This window comes from Coturnix japonica, chromosome 2 (assembly GCF_001577835.2).
Source record: "Coturnix japonica isolate 7356 chromosome 2, Coturnix japonica 2.1, whole genome shotgun sequence".
Lineage (NCBI taxonomy): Eukaryota > Metazoa > Chordata > Aves > Galliformes > Phasianidae > Coturnix > Coturnix japonica.
Window position 1 is genome coordinate 19,908,878 of NC_029517.1, and position 19,795 is coordinate 19,928,672.

Genomic DNA, 19,795 nt, shown 5'->3' on the forward strand with positions numbered 1-19,795 from the left:
CATATTTTTATAAAGGAATTGGCCTGAGTGGAGGAAGAAGGAACCAAACTAATTTGCTACTCTAGTCTTGGATTATCTTTTGCGATGTATTTAGTAAAGGTTTTTTTGGTAGTATGTGAGATTCCTATTGATTTGCAACGGACTATAAAGCATGTGCTTTGGTGTAATGAAGGCAAGTGGTTCTAAAATCTTTCTGTCTGCAAATACATCTATTTTGGAAAGATGATTGTATAACTTTTCCCTTTCCTCTTTTCTTTTTATAAGAGAAGTGCCCTTCAGTCTTGCATTCTTAAAACAATATTTTACTGGTTTTTAGTCTGAAGCAAACGTTCTGGTTCATTTTAATTATAAATTAAGCTTTTATCTCATCATATCTCACTGCTTTCATCTGACTTCAGACTCACCACATAAATGAATTGAGTTGAATTTTAATACTGTAGTTGACTTTAGGTCTTATATCCTCGGTTGCATGACCAGATCTGACCAACAGTAGTATTTTTGTTGTAGCCTCTGCTTGTAGGAGAACAAATAGTGCTTTTATTTTCAAGTGAAATTACTTGATGATAACTGTGAAAGAATCAAGTGGCTTGCAAGCATAGGCAAAGGAGCCTAAGGGTGCTAAGTAAAACTTGTTTTCAAGTCATGGAGTTGTTTACCATTTATTTTCTTAGAAACCCTACTGACACAGCCTTAGAATTCAGCAAGAATAGGCATTTTGCTGTCAAGTCTCTCAAGATTTCTCACACTTCAGAATGGTAGTGGGAAGACTTTCTGCATTTATGGATATGCCCTTGATTGCTTTTTGACTGGGGGGAATGTTGGAGGATAAAATAAATATATATACATGTGAACTCAGACAATATAATGTTCATTAAAAAAATCTATTAATGCACTTATGAGAAGAAAACTGCATAAACTCACAGTGGCACATGAAGCCATCTGTTGGAGCAGGAGGTTGGTATGATTGAAAATATATTTTTTTAATCTTTATTTTTAAATGCTGTTCATATGGTTACAGAGGAGGCTAGACAACAGATACAACTGAGTAACTAAGCAAAATAATATAGAGACCACCTGCCATGATTTCATGGGAGCCAATATGTGTTCAGGCTGTTTTTCCCCAGTTTTGCTGGTGCTGCTGGTGAATGTGACTTGCAGGCAGCCATCTGCCATGCTGCCACCTCTGCCCTCCTGTTTGGTCCCTGGAAGACCAGCCCTTCTGACTCTGGGTGCAGCTAGTCCTGAACTGGGGCAATGGGAGCAGCAGCCCAGTTCTAATTCCGTGAAGAACCTCAATAATGTGATACTTAATTTGCATCAAACCCAAGTGTCAGGCAGGTAAAAGAAAGAATTTATTTACTAGTGCCTTCAGTGCTAGCATAGCTGTTGTAGGGCATAAGTACAGAAATAGAGAGATGCTCCCCATTAGATCTGCTCCATTGAGTTTCTGTCTCTTTTAATGTATGTCACAGGCTGTCAGGACTTCTGGGTGACCTTCAGCTGAGACCCTGTCCTTAGGTGACTCCTGACTGCTGCTGTTGCAGAACAGGATTTGCTACAAGGACATATGTAGGCTTTTCTACACCTTAGGTCTAGTCTGGTCTCTCTTCAAAATCAGGCATTTTTTTTTCTCCCTCTATGAACATCAAATTTAATGGACTGAAAACTCACTTTTCTAAAGCTAAGCTGTTCTGTGAACAGAACAAAAACATTAATTTCAGAAATGCTCAGCTCCACCTTGCCTTGTTCAAGGGACATATAATCATGTGCAATAATTCCTCACCCCTAGGATTATGCTCAATTCACTAATCATGCTAATTTTTGGTACTAATTTAGCAGAATAAATATGTGCTATAGTGCAAGTTTGGCTGGGAAGTTGTATAAGCAGTGTCCACCGTAACTTCCAGGATGACATTTTTTTTCCCTTGATTTAGGTGTTTAAATTTCTTCTCAGTTTGGTATGATTATGGGACTCTTAGTTCAGGTCTGATCAGTTGGCCTTTATATGAGAGTGACTTGTTTCACACTTGGCAGTTCAGCACAAGCATTTAATCTGCTCATTGAGTTCTGTGTTTCAGACAAACAGGGAATTAATGTCAGAGCTTTCAGTTCAAAAATTCTTCCATCTGGCACTCCAGTGACCTTTTTATATTTGCGTTCTTCCATATGACAAAGACAGTTGGTTTAACATCAGCTTTGATTTCAAAAATAAAAAGGCCATTTTTGGAATAAGCCTCTGAGATGGGCTGTCTCACAGATTTATGAGCAAGTCTGTGCAGCATGGATCCTGTGATATCACTAGATGCCACTTTGAGTCTCAGGACTCTCTCCGCATTTGTAGCTGATAGTTTATATCTAACATAGTTGGCAATTACTGTATCCATGTGAAGTTAAATAAATATTACTTGAGGATATGCATGACAGTTTTGGGACATAGTAGAGCCTTTTAACCTAGAGGTCACCAGATAGAAATGGCAGGCCATCAGGACAGGTCATGTCTTCCCACCATTTTTTTCCTCAGACTATTTCTTCCCTCCTTCCTTCCCTCCTTCCATGACCATTGCTCTCTTTCTTCTGCTTCATTTTTTCCCTTTATTTTTCTGTCTCACATGAGTTCTCTCTCTGTTCTTTGTAGCTGTGCCATCAAATGTTCAAGCCAAAGGCTTGGTGCATATAATTACAGGGAAAGGTGAGTGCTGAAGGACATTTCCTAAGTTTGGGCCTGACTGTGCTGGTTGCTCCAGTATGAAATCACAGTTGATGTCTTGTAGCATTACATGCTCTACTTCTCCTTTCAGAATTTTTCGTTCCCTTATCGCTCATTCTTTGTTGATCTTCCTGAATAGCATGACCCCAGTTTTCCTTCCTATTCAACTCATTTCTTGGTCTGTTTGTGCCGGAGTTTCTACCTGAGGTTGTTGCAGGGGCAGCTACGAGCCTTCTTGGAATGAGCCTAGAGCACAGCCATCTGCATGTGACAGGCCTGTTGTGACAATACAGCTTCCTCCAAAGAGAACAAGCCTCCAACATTGTCAGTTCCTTTTTAATTTTGAACAAAACCACTTTATTCCAGAACATTCCCAAATGATGCTTTGTAAGTAGCAAATGTCAAATTCCAGTGCTGCCAGAATCTGCAAATGAGTCGTGTATTTCTCAATTGCCACGGTACCAAGACATGATGTAAAAGAACATGCTTATAGAAGATAATGAAAATTCATATGCAGATAGGATTTTTCAGTAAAATTAATGTTGGCTGTGTGCTCTCAGCAGTTCAGTTGTTGAGTTAGTAGTCACTTGACTATTTATGATTTATTTTTTTTTCTTCTTATATCTTTCAGCTAAATTCAAGTGCTAAATCTTGTTCTCAGCAGTAATAAGATTGTTGTGCTACATTCCAGAGGGCTTTGGCTTTACAAATTATAATCTATATCTTCATAACATTTCACTTACAAAAGCCCAAGTGCTTTGCAAAATTAATTAGTGCTCCTGGTTCTCCTGGTTTCTCCTTGTGACAGAGGCAGGATTGTTATTACAAGCAGGAAAATGAAACTGCAGGGAGGTTGAGTGACTTCCTTGCCTCCAGTCATTCAGTTCGTTTTTTGTTTTTTGTTTATTTTTATTGCTCCATCATGGGTGCCAGGTCATTTATTTCCCTGTATAGGGTCCTTTCATATACTTCTGCTGAAAACAGTCCAAATAGGGGAATTCAGATGTTCTGCTTGCTATTTTTAGAAAGGATTTTGGTTCTTTACTCTCGTATTTACCCAACTGACCACTTCTTCCCAGAATGTACACATTAGGCAATGCCTAATATGGAAGAGTGCCACCAAAACTTGAATGATGATTTATTTTATTTATATTTTTTTACTTTTTGCATAAGTATCTACACAGTAGATGACCAAAGCAAAAATTTGCTATGTGCTACGTATAGGAAAAAACCAAGCACAACATGTCCTCCTAGAAGACACGATGAGCTTTAGAGCAGTATGTCTTTACACTATACAGACACATTTATTTATTTTTTTCTGTCAGCGTGTTGAGATGTTGGTTCTGTTACACCAAAGCTTAAGAAAAGATTGTTTTTCGTTACTGAGAATGTCTTTATTCATCTGAATAAAGTCCAATGATATGGGACAGCCTTTCTTTTACTAAGTACCTTAGCAGGTAATTAATTCAGGGGACATTCATGGCTGCTTTAAAATTCATGACCCGTAAGGACTATAAATTACTTACATGTTTTAACTGATTACTCTCACTCTTTAAATACTATATGATTTGAAATTGTAAATGAATTAATCCTGCAGCCTTTAATTCTAAGAATATGGTTTGCTTGGGAGCTCTGAATTTTGCCAATGACGATGAAATGAAAAAAAAACAACAAAACAAACTTACATTGGAATGGTATCATGGTAACTATATTTGCTGATTTTTTTGACATGAAACCCAGATGCAGATTAAGGAATATTGCCTGAAATGATATACGGAGAATCAAAGAGACATCTTCATTTAGAAATGATTCCTTGAGCAATTATGCTTACTTTTATTTATTTAATGGAGCATATTATGGAGTTCTTTGATGCAGCAACTTGAATTTTCAGGCTCGTCAGTGTTAATTTTTATGGGGAAAATAAAAAAAATGGGGCTGTTTGCAGCTATTATGCCTTGAGGTATGATAAATAATGTGATGTTGGAGTGGGTGACATAGGAAACTATAGCCCCGTGATTCTTCCTATCTTCCACAATGGTGATTAAGCATGTTTATCCTAGAGTGGCCTTGGGATCTTCTCAAACCGACTGAGAGACTGAATAAGATGTTGGGAAAAATGGCTGGCCAGGCTTTTTTGTTGTTTACTGTGTGCTATTTTCTGATTCTGACCAAGAGCTAAGAAAGTTGCAAAGTATAATCTGTCATGCTTTTTTTGTGGTTCTCAAATTAGGAATTGTAAAGTGTATGATGTTCTAATGTTCTGGGTGTGTTCTTACTTTAAATAATTAAAAACACAAGAGAAGCACCAAAATAACCTCTTGTACAAGAGTGCTCTAGGTTTTGTTTTGTGTTACGTTGCCAGAAGATGTAATAGCTCAAGTTAATATTAGAATTGTCATGACTGTTACGATTTGATAGATAAATAATCCTTTCTCTATTTTTCAAAAGTAGAGAAAGCTCTTCAGGCAGCTACCAGGTGGGTCTTTGTGCTGTAAGTTTTAAGAGTCAAGTGACTTTTGTCTCACCATCTCACATTTTGTCTTAGATTTTTAGCTGAAACAGACTAAATAATTTGGGACATGTTTAACAAGGGGATATCCTTCAGCTATCAGTGTGTGCAGAATGAATGAGACATCCCTAGTGGTTCTGGTGACTATTTGGGATGTTGATGTAGAGTTTGGAAGTGGGGAGTGAGACAGCATATAGAAATACAACTGTGTATTTTATGTTAGAGATTGCATAAGAGTTGTAACAGGAAAATGTTCACGGGGAAGTGCTTCTGTCAGATTACACCTAGGATGACAGGAATCTTTTTTCCAAGGCCAGGCTGAAGGACTCTCACTGTGTAGGAACAAGTACTCGTTGCTATTTTCAGATTTCCCATAGAGATGCTGAGTCCCTGGACAATTTCTAAGTACTTTTCCCAAACAGTGTCTTCAAAACAAAGAAACAAAAACACAAAACCAGAAAAAAGAGTTTCTGTAGGACTAGACATTCTCTACCGAGAAGAGCACAAGAAGATTCAGAGATTTGAAGTATTGATGTCCTATATGTAGAGTTTGCTTGTACCATTTATACTTCATACCACTTTTGCTTTGTTTTACTTTTTTTACTGGCAGGCACGTGTGTCTCATACATTGGTACTAAGTCTGCCCCTTGTTTCTGCCTCTCTGTAGCTGTTCTTGTTTACACCTGTTTTTCAACATGCTTTTGGGAAGTGCCCTCAATGTGGCTCCTGCGAGGCTGGAATGCCAGCAATGGGAAGCAGGCACAGCTCCCTTCTGCTTACAGAGTGATCAAAGTGAATCAACCGGTGACTTTTTAGGGCCTTTACTACTGGATGCATTAAGTTGATTGGCCTTTTTTTGTCCTGTTTCCTCTAAAGAAGAGAGAAGGCATAAACTGAGAACCCAACATTGAGATATGTTGGCAGAAGTACCTGTTCTGAAAGAGAGAGCTATGACTGTGCTGCACGTGTTCTAAAAGCCAAGTCATTTCTGGAATAGTTTGTACTTCTGAAAGTTTGGCTTTGAATATAAGTTGTGGTGGGAAAAGTACTGAGTTACAGTAGAAGCTCCTGAAGGGGAAGGAAATGCTCAGTGTTAAAACACTTTAATATTTACTTGTATGATGATTTAAGTTAAAGAAACAATAATTAAAACTGCATAATGGCTCATGCTATGAGGAATTTGTGTGAAATGAATATGACACTTATACTATTTCTCCTGATTGCATTTTATAAATCATAATTTTCATCTTGTTTATGACTAGCCAAGTTATCGTCTATATGGAGTGTATTTGGTCTAAGTGTTAGTAATGGTTAAAGTACCATTGATGGCATCTTCATGTAACACTGCTTTTAGACTATGGTAGCATTTACAGCATCCCAGTAAGTGTCTGTGCCACAGTATTAAGTACAGAACTACATAGATTTTATAGAGCAAGGGCAAGAAGAGGTAATGAATCATTTAGATTGACTTCCTATATGTCATAAGCTGTTACACTTTGTTGAACTTTGTTTTTTTTTTATTTCAGTAGATAATATTCTGTAGCTAAGCAGAATATTCAACAGAATATCTGCTTGTTAACAGAATATGCTCCTTGCCAGCAAGGAGTTATCAGGTGATATATGGTGAGCCACTGTTCTAAGAGTTTCTGACATTAAACATTTGTACATACTATTTGAGTGGCTGAAATTTGTAGGAATCACTTTTGTAAAACAGAGCTAGGAAAAATGATACCTAAAAGGTTGAATTAGTGTAGCATCAGAGTTAGGACCTGTGCTGTTCCAAACAGTGCCATGTACATCCCACTGAAATCAAAGATCATTTATGTGCACAAGGAGGTTTCCAAAACATATTAAACATCACTTTCACTCAATACACCACTGCTTATTTGCATGATAATTCATTTGATAACTCACATAATAAGTAAAGTGAGCTCACATGTTGACTGGAACAGAGGATGGTATGTCTGTGTGCCCTTCACCCAGAAGCCCCTGAGGTTCTCATGGTGGCTGCAAGCATCTCTGCTTGCTTACCTCTCTGCAGTTTTGCCTCCTCCCCTGGTGACACTGGTATCCCCGTGTCCATGGATTGCCTGAGTTCTGTGCTGGGGACTGGCTGGTGTGTGGCTTGCTCCAGCTGGTTGCAGGTGCAAGGCTGGCTCTTAGTGGGTGATTGCAGGGACTTACATCCCACTCCTGACTCAATGGAATAACCTGAAGGTGAAAGCATTCCCCTTCAGTATCTAATTACAAACTATTACTGCTTCCTATGAGTAATGTAATAGTAGTAACGGGTGTGCTCTTTTAATATTTATTTTAACGCAATGCCTACTTAGCCCACATTAGAGTGAGATGTAGAAACTTTGCAGTGGATAAAGTACTGAGAAACAGCACTCTCACAGTTATGGATTCCAAACATTTTAACTGGTCACAGGTGCTCTTTGGTGATTTGGAGGGAAGACAAGAGCAGCTTTTAACTTTCTCTTCCCATCTTTTGCCCTCATTGTCTAGTTTGTAGGATTTCAGATACTAAAAAGCACTTAATGATCTGAAAACATCTTTGTTGGAAGCAAGCATGGCAGGATGGCAAGTCAAGAGAGGACAGTGGGAAGTATGTGGGTGTGTGCCTGTTCATGGTCATTGTTTTAGGGGACAAAAGAAACCAATTAGTTTAACAAGAAAGCTAATTAAAAATTCTTTGTGCAGCAGGTCTTTATCTTTTCTCTCTGAAGTAATAGAACAAAATTACATAATTGCTTTAATTTTGACCTGGGAGACAATTCGCATTTGGAATGAAGAGAGGATGTTCATTTTCTCAGTTAAAAGTTGGTTTAGTTTTAGTCTTGGAGAATTCACGTTAATAAGAAGAAATGTGCACCCTGATGAAGATGACTTGTAATGCCCATAATGGCCCTAACTGGAGCTTAGCTGTGGATGGCAGCTTGGCCAGATGACACTGCATGAGGAACGAACTTTAGTTTTTAAGGAAAAAAGAAATTTCTGATCTGCTTTTACAGTGACTCACCTAAATCACAAAACCTCAAACACAAGGAATAGCCATGTAGTATTTCTATAATCAGTTGTAATGAGTTGAGTTTCAAGGCACCAAATTCCTCAAGGGAAACTGCAAAGAACAATAAAATGGGATAGAAGAGTGGACAATGAAGTCGGTTGAGAAATGGCTGACTGACAGATGTCCAGCCTGCATCACTCTTTGTAGCTTTTCCCTGTAGCCTAAAAGCAAAAAGTATTTTTGCTTTTTACTAACTGAGAATTGAATCTTTTATGGCTAAATGCAGAAGCTGAAGACTCAAACACAAACCCCACCTCCTCACTCCCTCCTCCAGTTCTGTCTAATGTCTTACAAGACATTAAGAAATGTATTATAAATTGGAATGCAAAAAATGCTTAAGATACTCCAGTTGTGTAGTTTTTTGTGTCTTAAGCTGGCTGCTCTGTTCAGTGAGTTCTGTTGCTCGAGCTGTAACCTGCCTGGGTGGCGCAGGAAATAAGTTCCCATCTGTAGGGCTGGACAGCATCATGCTTCCTTGTAAGGAAGAATGGAAGTTCTGTGCTTTAGTGCACCATTAAGCTGCAGTTGCATATCTCAGTGCCTGGGAACTGATTTACTGATTTCATTTGCGAAGACATATGGTGATAATAATAATAACACTGTGTAAGCATTATTTAAAAATACAGTAATATACTGGGATTGGATCTCTGGCAGGCCAGAACCAAGGTACACACCCAAACTGCCATCATTTATTTAAGCTTAGGCACATCCAATTTTAAACAAATGGAAATCAATACTGCTCGCAGATATCAGCAGCTGGATTGAAGAAAAAAGTGCAATGGCATTGTTGCTGAGAACACCTTGCATGAGAAAGCACACAGATATGAGTGTTATGTATGTTTCTCTTTTGTTTTATCTTTTTCAGGATCTTTCAGTATACGATACAAACAGTTATTATTACTGCTGTTAGTTTATGTTCCCTGTGTAAAATGTATATGTGATTTCAATATTTCAATAGAAAGTGAATGCCTATGAATGCTGGGGCCTTTTTCGATGCTGTCTGATACATGGATCGATACAGACTCAGCCTGTTAAAATCAATGAATGCTGTTTTTTCCCTTTTAGATATGTGTCACAAAGATGTCTACACGGAACTGCCAGGGAATGGATTCAGTGATCAAACCTCTGGATACAATTCCTGAGGATAAGAAAGTCAGGGTCCAGAGGACACAGAGTAGCTTCGATCCCTTTGAGAAACCAACTAATCAAGTGAAGAGGGTTCATTCAGAGAACAACGCTTGCATTAACTTCAAAACTTCATCTACAGGGAAAGAATCACCCAAAGTCCGACGGCATTCCAGTCCTAGCTCTGTAAGTTTGCAATACTGGTGTCTGTACATGGGTGGAGTAAGTTATACTGAATCTTCCTTAAGAAGAAATGTAGAAGCAAAGCAGAGGCTTGTGGTTGCTACTAAAATGTTTACAATGCAAATTCTAATGTTTCATTTTAAATATATGTATTAAACAAAGAAAGAAAGAAATCTTGAAAGATAACATGTTGTGAGATTCCTTTCACCTTGAGCACTGTGTGCAGTTTTGAGTATCACAATAAGAAGGATGCTATTAGCATCCAAAGGAGGGCTGCTACTAAGGTAGAGGAAAGGCCTAAAGAGCAAGGTGTGTAAAGAGCAGCTGCAGTCCTTGGGCTTGCTCAGCTCAGAGCTGAGGAGTCTGAGGCCTCATGGCAGCTGCAGCTCCTCATAGTACTGAGCTCTGCCCTCTGTGACCTCTACAGGGCCTGAAGGAAGGCATGGAGCTATGTCAGGGGAGGGGCAGCTGGGGGTCAGTGAAAGGGTCTGCAGCAGAGGTTGACTGGGCACAGAACAGGCTCCTTGGGGTCACAGCCCCAAGTGCCAGAGCTCAAGGAGAGTTCTGACAGTGCTTTCAGTCATAGGGTTTGATTTTGGGTGGTGCTGTATGGAGCTGTGGGTTAGACTTGGTGATCCTTGTGGGTTCCTTCGAACTCCGGATGTTCTGTGATTCTAAGTCAGTTATGCTTTTTAAGGAATTTCTAAGCATTTTTCTCCTGATCCTGGTATGGCATTACAGCCGCCTTGATGCTTATGTTGCAGATTTTGTAGAAGATTACTTATTGGTGTGGACAAATTCTTTCCCATGATGTGTAGGAAACCACATGTATTGCGTTTTGACTTTTAGATTTTTGTTTCAGAGTAATTTGAGAAACAAGTCATATTTGACAGATTTTGTTTACATTTTAAAATCCTCTTTTTAAAATCAAGTGGTAAAACTAGCATTTATTTCCCTGTCAGAAACTGTGTCTGTGTGTGTGAGAGAGAAAACAACTGAGAAGGCATTGGCCATACATCTTCACTGTTGTTTTTATTCTCAAGTACTTTGAAAGAAACCAGATAAATAAAATGTCACATCTTCCATGAATAATACTCAGACATATTTTCCCCCCAAGACCTTCAAAATTATTGAAAAACTATCTCTGTTATGCTTCTGCAAGAAAAAGAGATCATAATAACATGACCTTTGAGATGAAGACTACAGATCTATCTCAGCAGAATGTGTGTAATGCTTCAAATCTTCATTGGCATGAAGTAATTTTAAAGGTTGATTCTTCTTTTTTCCTTTTTCTTTTTTTCATTTTCTTTTTCTTTAATTTTGCTCTGTCATCTGGATATCTTCTGTCCTCTGTGCAGAAGTTTGAATTCTGTCAGACTTGTAAGGAGAAATAACAGAGATTCATTTTCAGCAGATGAGCTTTTCTTAACCCATGGGAATTTAATGGATAAGATGTCATGCCTCTAGGGGGCTACCCTTTGGAGAAAAGGTTACCTTTTAAAATGTAACCATCTGTAGCAAAAAGAAATTTGATTTTTTGGTATTATATGGTGTTATATAGCTGCAGCATGTCCCACATCAGCCCATAACAAGGAGTTCTTACCATAAAACTGCTATAGCCAGTAAGGAAGGATGGAGCTTTTATTTTTCTTGGATTGTTTTGGAGATAGTTTTGTATAAGCCCAGTAATTTTAGCATTCTGTTCCTGTCTGTTGGTCAGACCTCAGCTGTTTATTTCTTGCTAAAGTTTCTTAATATAAAACTTTTTGGAAGGTGAGAAATTTCTACACTTATAGTTTCACCTTGCTTACTTGTGAATGATGCCTGACTGTTGTTTGGCAAAGCATTTATCAATATCAATTTTTTTTTTTTTCCTGAATATTTCTCATGTTATGTTCTGGTCTTAGCTTATTCCACATCTCTGCTGTTCTGTCTCGTTCCTCATAGAAATTTTTACTAATTTCTGTTGATGTTTTACGCACCTTGTTTCTATTTAAATTGGAGGGTTTTTATTTGCTTTGCTTCCAGAATTTGGAAGCAGATTTATTTTGCAAATGTGGTATTAGCATCTTGTTCTTCTTTTCCAAAGGGCCGGTGCTCTCCTGTGCCCATGCAGTGTCCTGTAATCCCCAGAGTTTCTCACATATGTGATATTAAAGCCCCTCTGCCATACATACCATTCACTCATCTTCTCATGGGCTGAGTCACACGCATTTACTGGGGATGTCTCATGTTTTAGAGTGGATACATAGGAATTTCCTGAAGAACAATTCTGATTTCTTCACTTCCTGTAATTCTCTGTGATTTTTATAGCTCTTTTCGGTGGACTCCCTCCTTCTGCTCCCAAGCATTGTTAGTCATTTTTTAACTCTGCCTCAAACAGGGTGTTCAGAAGTGCACCTGGCAGGGAATAGTTTGTGGAATAACAAAGGTATTCCAGTCAGCGAAGAAAAAAGAATATTAGTTCACAGCAAAAGTCAGTATTACCACTCTGTTGATGGTTCACACTTGGTCCTGACCGGCAGACCTGAAATACGAACATCCAAGGCAAGGATGCGATCAAGCCATTCCCTTCCCCAGAGCTTCATTGCCTCAAGCACAAGATGTTCTGTTGCACATTTCATTGAACAGATGCCTGTGTAGTTAGTTGCAGGGATTTGTCATTCTCTTGTTTCGAACTACAGTTGAATTGACCAAGGTTTTTTTTGTTTTTTTTTTTTTTCCCCCTTCCCTGGGTGCTGTGTAGCAGATTCTCTTGCTATTTCCTTTTCAAATTATTACATTTTCTTTCTTGTCAGAGAGCTGCTCCATATTCTCCCTTATAATTCAATAAGTTGCTTCTCTGGAAATTCTTAAGCTGTGTGGACGATGCCATTCTGAACTGACATTCCAATTTCTGTAAATAATCTTGAGCATGCTGCTCCTTTTGGGTTGCACTGGCTACAGCTGTGTAGTTGTGATGCAGTTTTGACTGTTTCATATAAACTGTTTTTTAAGGTACTCTGATACAAGTATACTACTTTCAGTTTTCACTTGCTGTACTTGATTACTAGAGGCTGTTTTAGAAAAAAGCTTTTTTTTAGTTCCTTCCCTTTCATTATTTAAGTCCTCCTGAGCCAACAGGTGAAGAATCGATGTCTTCCAAAAGGTTGAGGCTTGCAGGCTCTGTGTTAATGTGTGCCTCTTTCCAGTCTGCTGGTAGTTTCTAATTGGTCTCAAAATTAACATTTCTCAATAAAAATCCCTTTTTTATAATGCAACTCCCTGGCAGTTATCAACATCAATGCTTGGTGAAAATCAACAAATAATACTCAGTAGATAGAATGTGATCTATTTTGTATATTCTGTACCTTCTAAGTGCTGAGATGAGAAAGATGGAATGAGGAAGTTTATGAAAGCTGGAACTCAGTGTTCCAACCCACAGATTGTCACTTGGAAAATAAACTATTTGCTCTTTAGCACAAAGTAATTTTCTACACTTAACGTCACACCTCCTTGCAACCCTGTGGAAATTCCATGTTGTCAATTAGTGCAGTAGCAGTATAATTAGCACAGTAAGAAGCTAGCATGTTAAATGTAAAAATCAGTTTGTCTTATAAGAACAACAAAAGAAAAGCCCTTTCGCCTGACATTTACATTCTCTTTATGCAAAACAATGACACTGCATTGCATTCCCCTGCCCTTCTTTTGAAAATAAGAAAAAACCCACAACATTTGAGTGTGATATCTCAAATCTTTAAACTGATTGTAATGAAATGTAATTATGGAATGAACACTACAACAGAACAAACATACTTTGTAACACATCAGAAATAAAGGTTGTTCTTCTCTTTGGAGGGTATAAAGTAGATATTAGCCTACCTGTGGGTTATCTGTCAGCTACTGAGGGTAGAACTCAACGTGGCTGGGTAGATCTCTGCTCTGATCCAGTGCTACACAGTGTGCAAGTAATATATATATGTGTGAGCGCATATGGAAAAGATGTGTATCTGCTTACAAATCATTATGTTGAGACTTTGCCTACCATGAGAAGAAACTTGTTTTTCTGTGCTTGCTATTAGATGAAAGAGTAAAGCTATGAAATAAGCTAGACAATAGGAAAAAAACCCAAGAAAACACACAACTTAAAACCAAACATATGTGCCTCTTCCCAAAATAACTCTTGTTTTGCGAGATGCTTTGACTAATTCCCTGAAAGTTTGTTTGAGATGTTTGCTCTTTGGGCATGCAGTCATATTTATTGTTCTCCAAGGTAAAGTTTCATTGTATTCAGTATTCATACTTTATATACTACAATAGTACTTTGCACAGTATATAAATAGAGTACTGCAGGTTTTATAAACTAACCAGTCCAGTCAAGATTTAGCTCTATGCTGGTGTTACACATTGGTTTGTTCTTTGGATCACTTAGGATCCACAGCAATGAATTCAAATGTCATGCTAAGTTAAGTGCACTTTCAGTAGGAGAAAAACTAAATGTGGTAAAATATTATTTTTTTCATATATCTGAATGTATAGAAGTGTATTTACATAAATATATAAAAATTGGATAAAAATTAGTTGGATAAACTAATCTTACTGCATTTAGTCTGCACTATTTTTTATAAGAGCAGTGTCTAATCTGTTACTGTAACTTCTGTTGATTTTCAGTCCAGTTGCAACTTTCCTCTAAAGAAATGCAAGTAAAAAATATGAACTGATCCTATTAACTCCTTTCAAATCAGTTGCATAAAAGGCCTAACTTGAAAGCTAAATTTAGAATTTGGTCTGAAAGGGAAGTATTGTTTTGTCTGCCTAAAGATTTTGTGTGCTGTTCTCACCTGTGTTCCTGTTCAGGTAGATGGAACTGTCTCTATTTTTAGGAAGCAAAACAACAGTAGCTGCATCCTTCTTGGATAATGCTTTTAATTGAGGTAGGATAAGTTCACAGTTCAGTGCAGTGTTGCTTTTTCTTTTCAGGCAAGAGGGAAGCTTTAAGAATCTTAACCTGGGGGATACACTTTATCTGATAAAGCAAATAAAACGTGGCAGTTGGTCCAGCTTCTGTGCTTTAATAGCCTGGGGAACAAGCAAACATCTTTACAAACGGCACCCAGCCCTTCTGCAGAGCTCTGTGGTAGCTCGCATTGCTCATTTACAACTGCATGTCACAGGGGTGGGAAGATGCAGGGAACAGTTCAGGCAGTGGGAGAGCTCCCATGGGTGCTCAGTTTGTATCCCTTGAATATGGCCCTAGACATCAGTCCAGCCCTGAAAGGTTTAAAAATGAAAGAAAAAACTGGATCATATTGACCTGTAAGATAAAACTGTAAGGGATCTCCTTACTGTGATATGTGCGTAAGGTTTTGTAGAATAATTTTTTTTTACCATTGCAACAAAGGAGATAAAATATGAAACATTTAAAAGCAAGCTTCAGTTTTTGCACTTTAATCCCAGGCCTTTTGGCCTACCTTTCACTTTTGGGTTATTCTAGCAATAAATTTCTTTCTTTTGAGTCATAAAACAGAACAGCTCTTTAGTTTTGATTTTAAATAATTTACAGAGGTACTGTGAACATAATATTTTTCCCTTGAGGATGGCTTTATATTGAAGTTTAATATCCCACAGTTTAAAAAAAAAAAAAAAAAAAAAAAGAGAGAATCTATTTAAAACTTAGGCTCAGGAGTGCGACAGTTAAGTGTGACATTCACAAGCTGTTTTATAGTTATGAAAAATGCATGAGAACATAACCCACACAGCTTGTGTAAGAATAGTCAGGTGATTTTCAATGTAATTTTCCATTAAAGCTTTCTTTACTACATATATTTTGGAGACTTCTGAGAGAGGTGGTGTTCACATGAGAACGTAGTGTGAGGACTCATCCTGCAAGATCTTGGAATAACTGTTATCCCTCCTATAGTCTGTATCAGTGTAATGCTTATTTGAAATGACCCGGTCAGAAAAGACTTTCCCCCTGTTTCTTTTTCTCTCTGTGTTATTTTTAATGCACTCACGTCAGTTTGAAATAGCTTCTTCTATTTCTATGTTCAGCATTTTGGCATACTCTTTCTATCTTTGTTACTTTATTTAATTAGCCAGAGAAAAAATCTGATCTCGGTTGCTGAAACCCGTCCAACAAAAGTGCCCTCTCCCAGCATTCTGTGGTGCTACGAGCCTAACCGTGCACTGGGAAAACTGCGGGCTAATAACAAGAAAAATACATTAATGACAACTGTTTTCAAGGAAAGCAAAGCATAAAGGCAAACAGTGAGGTTCCTGAAGGGAAAAAAGTGCACCTCTCTGTGCTTCTGTCCTCAGGGGAATAATACGATCCGCTGCAATCTGTGCTGGCCTCCATGGAGACTCGGTTCTATTTGCAGTTCTTCAAAGGCTCAAGCACCTTGACTTCCTTCTGTCATAGTATCTCATCTGAATTCCCCTGAAGTTTACTCCCTGGTGTGACGATTCTCATTTCAGTGACTTGTCTATCATTTGTTTATTTATTTATCTTAGCAAGTACAAAATTCTGACACTGAACTTTGGAAAAGATCAGTTTTTACCTTGTATCAAAGAAATTATGATAAAAGAATTCATAGAAGGGTTTTGAAGGCTTGAATTATCTACAGTCATCTGTACAGTATACACATGCATTAAACAACTGGTTTTCAGGCAAAGAACAGAGTGTGCTTAGCAGTCATGTTCCATAGGTGTTCTGCAGAGCAAGGAAGGAAGGAGGAATAAGAAGAAAAAAAAGCATATAAATATATATTATATAATAATAACAACAATAATAATATGTGCATTCAGCTGAAATTAATACTCTTTAATACTCTTTTCCATTGAGAAATCCTTGTCTGTGTCAAATCAGAGGATTGCAGTAGTTATTTAAACTGTAGGGAGACTTCTTGTGCAATGTATCAGTGGCGGATGCAAGCACTGCAAACTTGGTGTGCTCTACATACATCTCGCTCGCTATGCATGTTTCAACCAACCATGTCCTGAGCAGAATATGGGACTCCTGTGACTCAACAAACACACATCTCTGTGAATATGTGCCACAAAGATGATCAACGTGCTTGTCACGGAGTTCTCTCTAGAGCTCACTCCGGGACAGTGGGCACAAACCCGGGGCAGCAGGAACAAAAGCCCTCCCCCCCCCTTTTCTCTCACGGCACGGTACGGCAGAGTGCGGCGTGGCCCGGCCCGGCCACGTGCGTTTCAGAAGAGGGGAAGGGAAGGGAGATTGCAATTAGGTCTAACAAAAAATGAGGGAGAAAAAAAAGGTGATCTGAGAACGAATGGCAGTTTAATAACCTAATAATGCTAAACAAACAACAAGAGAGTTTCAACAAAGAGAATACCAAGTCCCAAATCTCACCGATGGAGCTGTGGAAGGCAGGAAGCTCTGACCACGTTGTCTCCTCGCAGGGAGCCGGTCCAGCAACCCCGTCCCCTTCCTCACTTCCCTTCCGGTGCCCCACCCCACATGCCCATTAAGGCAGTTCACAGAAAAAAAAACTTGTCCCCTTTACTCCCATTATTAGCATGGTGTTCTGATGTGGAATACCAACACCAACCAAATTGCAAAACCATAACAGTGCTGGAGCACCTTTTCTATGAAGTCAGGCCGAGAGAGATGGACTTGCTTGAATTGGAGAAGAATAGGTATTGAGGAGACGTTGTTATGGCCTTCCAGTACTTAAGGGGAGACTGACAGTGAATGAAAAAAGGAGAATGCTTTTAAAGTAAAAAGGGGAGATTTAGGTTAAATGTTAGGGGGAACATTTTTACTCAGAGGGTTGTGAAGCATTGGCAGTGCTGCCCGGAGGAGCAGTGGATGCCCCATCTCTGGAGGCCTTCAAGGCTGGGTTGGATGGAGCCCTGGGCAGCTTCATCTGATGGGAGGCAGACCTGCCCATGGCAGGAGTTTGGAGCTAGATTATTTTTAAGGTCTCTTCCAGCCCAGTCAATCTTATAGCTCTGGAGCAGAGGGTTGAGCTCCACTGCTGGAGTGTGGTCACCTTGGGAGACAAGGAGATCCACAATTGTTTACCGCATGTAGGATGAACAGTGGCTAAAAGGCTGAGCTTCAGCTTGATTCTGGCCTACACTTAGCTGGGCAGGCACTGGATGAGGGATTTGAGCTGCCTGGTGAGGGCAGATCAGTCAACCAGCTCCTCTTTTTTTCAATGAGGAGTGATCTGGTCCTGACAGTGCAAGCTCTAATCTGTTTGTCTGTTCTTGGTGAGGATGCAGCAGCTCTGAGGGGAAGAATGAGGCAAGAGACACAATGCTAGGGCAGTGCTGCTGGCAGCTGGAACATGGGGAAATGTGCCTGAGGTTGTAAGAGTAATTACTGCTGTTGATTTACTGAGTGGTAATGGATTAAAGGCACCGTGTTTCCTATCAAAATCTTAAGGCATTACAAGTTGTTATGGCCTTTTACATTATGGCTTCTAGAGGTATAAAATTAAAGTAAATTACAGTGTGAAAATAAGAGTGAATGCGAAACATGTGTATAAACTGTGTCCTTTTCTTTCCCTGCTATATGAGGAAACTAGCAATATGAACTATTTACTGTTAACTCAGACAGCGTTGGAACTCCAAACAAAGCTACTCAACTGTGTGTTCACTGCAGTCTGCAATGGGAAAAATAATTTCTTATCATTTTTTATTATACAAAAGATGCTTAAATACCTCAGCGCTTTTCTTCTATAGTTTTGCAGTGTTACATTAGTCCATAATTAGACAATTAAATGAGAAAGCTACTTGAATAAATGTTTTAGTCACCTCTATTAGTGACATCTGTAGTACAACTGCAATAAAAAAAAATAATAAAACTTGCATTTCTAACCAAGCAGAATGCCTTTTTAAGCACTGATCTGGGAGCCAGCCATACTACTCTCTTATCTGTAATGAAGTGGTCCCAATAATGCAAGTGGAAAAAGATCAGAGAGTTCCCATGTGAAATATTTTCATCAGTTATTCATTTTTAGGACTTGGATAGCAAAATAGTAGATTGTTCTGTGTATTGAAGAGAGATGACAAGACAGTTTTACAAACATACTTGCATGTGTGTGTATATATATATGTATATAAATGCATATATATATATATATCCTGATATAATTCAACAGAAAGCTGGGGTCTTAGTCCCAGAAAATGTGTATGTGTGTCAAAGTGACAGAATTATGGCTTGGGAAATATTTAGAGCAGCCAAGGTAAGAGAATTTTTGTATTTTCTGGTTCATGCTTAATTAGGTGTAATGAAGGCATATGAGGTCCCATGTCATCTTACCTGGGATGCTCTTGTCTGTTTAAATAGATGCAATTTTTAGGCTCAGTTGATTTAAAACTTTCAGCCATGGCTGTAAAACAATTTAGGCAAAGCTGTGTTCTGCACTACAATGATTGTTTCCTTCCAAAACACTGAAACTTGAGTACTACTTGTAAATTGGATGGAAGATCCCAAATGTGAATCCATATTATCTACAGCAGCTTAGAGTCTCCCAGCTGAATTCAACATTCAATTTCCTTGTGCTATGGAGACTGTTCCTGAATCTGATGTGAGCATCAGTGCTTCTCTCCCCTCTGCCCCCAAATTTCTGCCCTCCACTCTTTTGATTGGTGTCAAAAGAGTGGTGTCCTACAGGACATAGGAACACTGCAGTCTAAAATACTTGTCAATGATGGTGGCAGTTGCAAATCGATTTCTTGCTGTGTACCTCTGGTTCGAGGAGACATAAAAATCACTTGTTCTCTAGGAAGTGGAATATGTGGATGATTGGGAAAATAGGGTAAGCTTCAAAAGACTCAAATGATTTCCAGGGACTTTATCATATGCTGTGCACAAAAATGCTTATGCTAAACTGCTTCAAATTACTTCAGTCTGTAAAATTTAGGAGTAATTTGCAGTAAAAGTGGCCTTTTAACTGAGTTTAAAGTACTCAGGTGAGTACTGTGAGGTGACTTAAGAAATATTCTATTGTATACCACGACATTTGTTTTCTACATATCTGTGTTTTTTAATATACCAATCTTTAAATAGATGTGCAAGTATAGAAACAAAATACCTGTATCAACCTGCACACCAAAAACATTATTTATTATTGAAGATGTAAGTTATTCTAATGTCTGTTACATCTAGTTGTAGACCAGGTCTTTATTTGACAGATTTCAGAAAAGTACATACTATATTGCATCATTTGGAACAACGTTATTT

The 19,795-nt window shown here is 38.5% G+C and overlaps 1 protein-coding gene across 5 annotated transcripts in view; it reads left to right on the forward strand.

Moving 5' to 3' along the window:
• The window catches only part of CDK14 (cyclin dependent kinase 14), a 288,398-nt gene that overhangs the window by 63,159 nt on the left and 205,444 nt on the right, over positions 1-19,795 (forward strand). For all 5 annotated transcript variants that reach the window (XR_001553047.2, XM_015853364.2, XM_015853369.2 and 2 more), the window contains one exon: positions 9,352-9,597. Coding sequence is in view for 4 of the 5 variants with exons in the window: in XM_015853364.2 (XP_015708850.1) it covers positions 9,352-9,597 (246 nt within the window). In the remaining variant the exon portion in view is untranslated. The remainder of the gene's footprint in view (positions 1-9,351; positions 9,598-19,795) is intronic.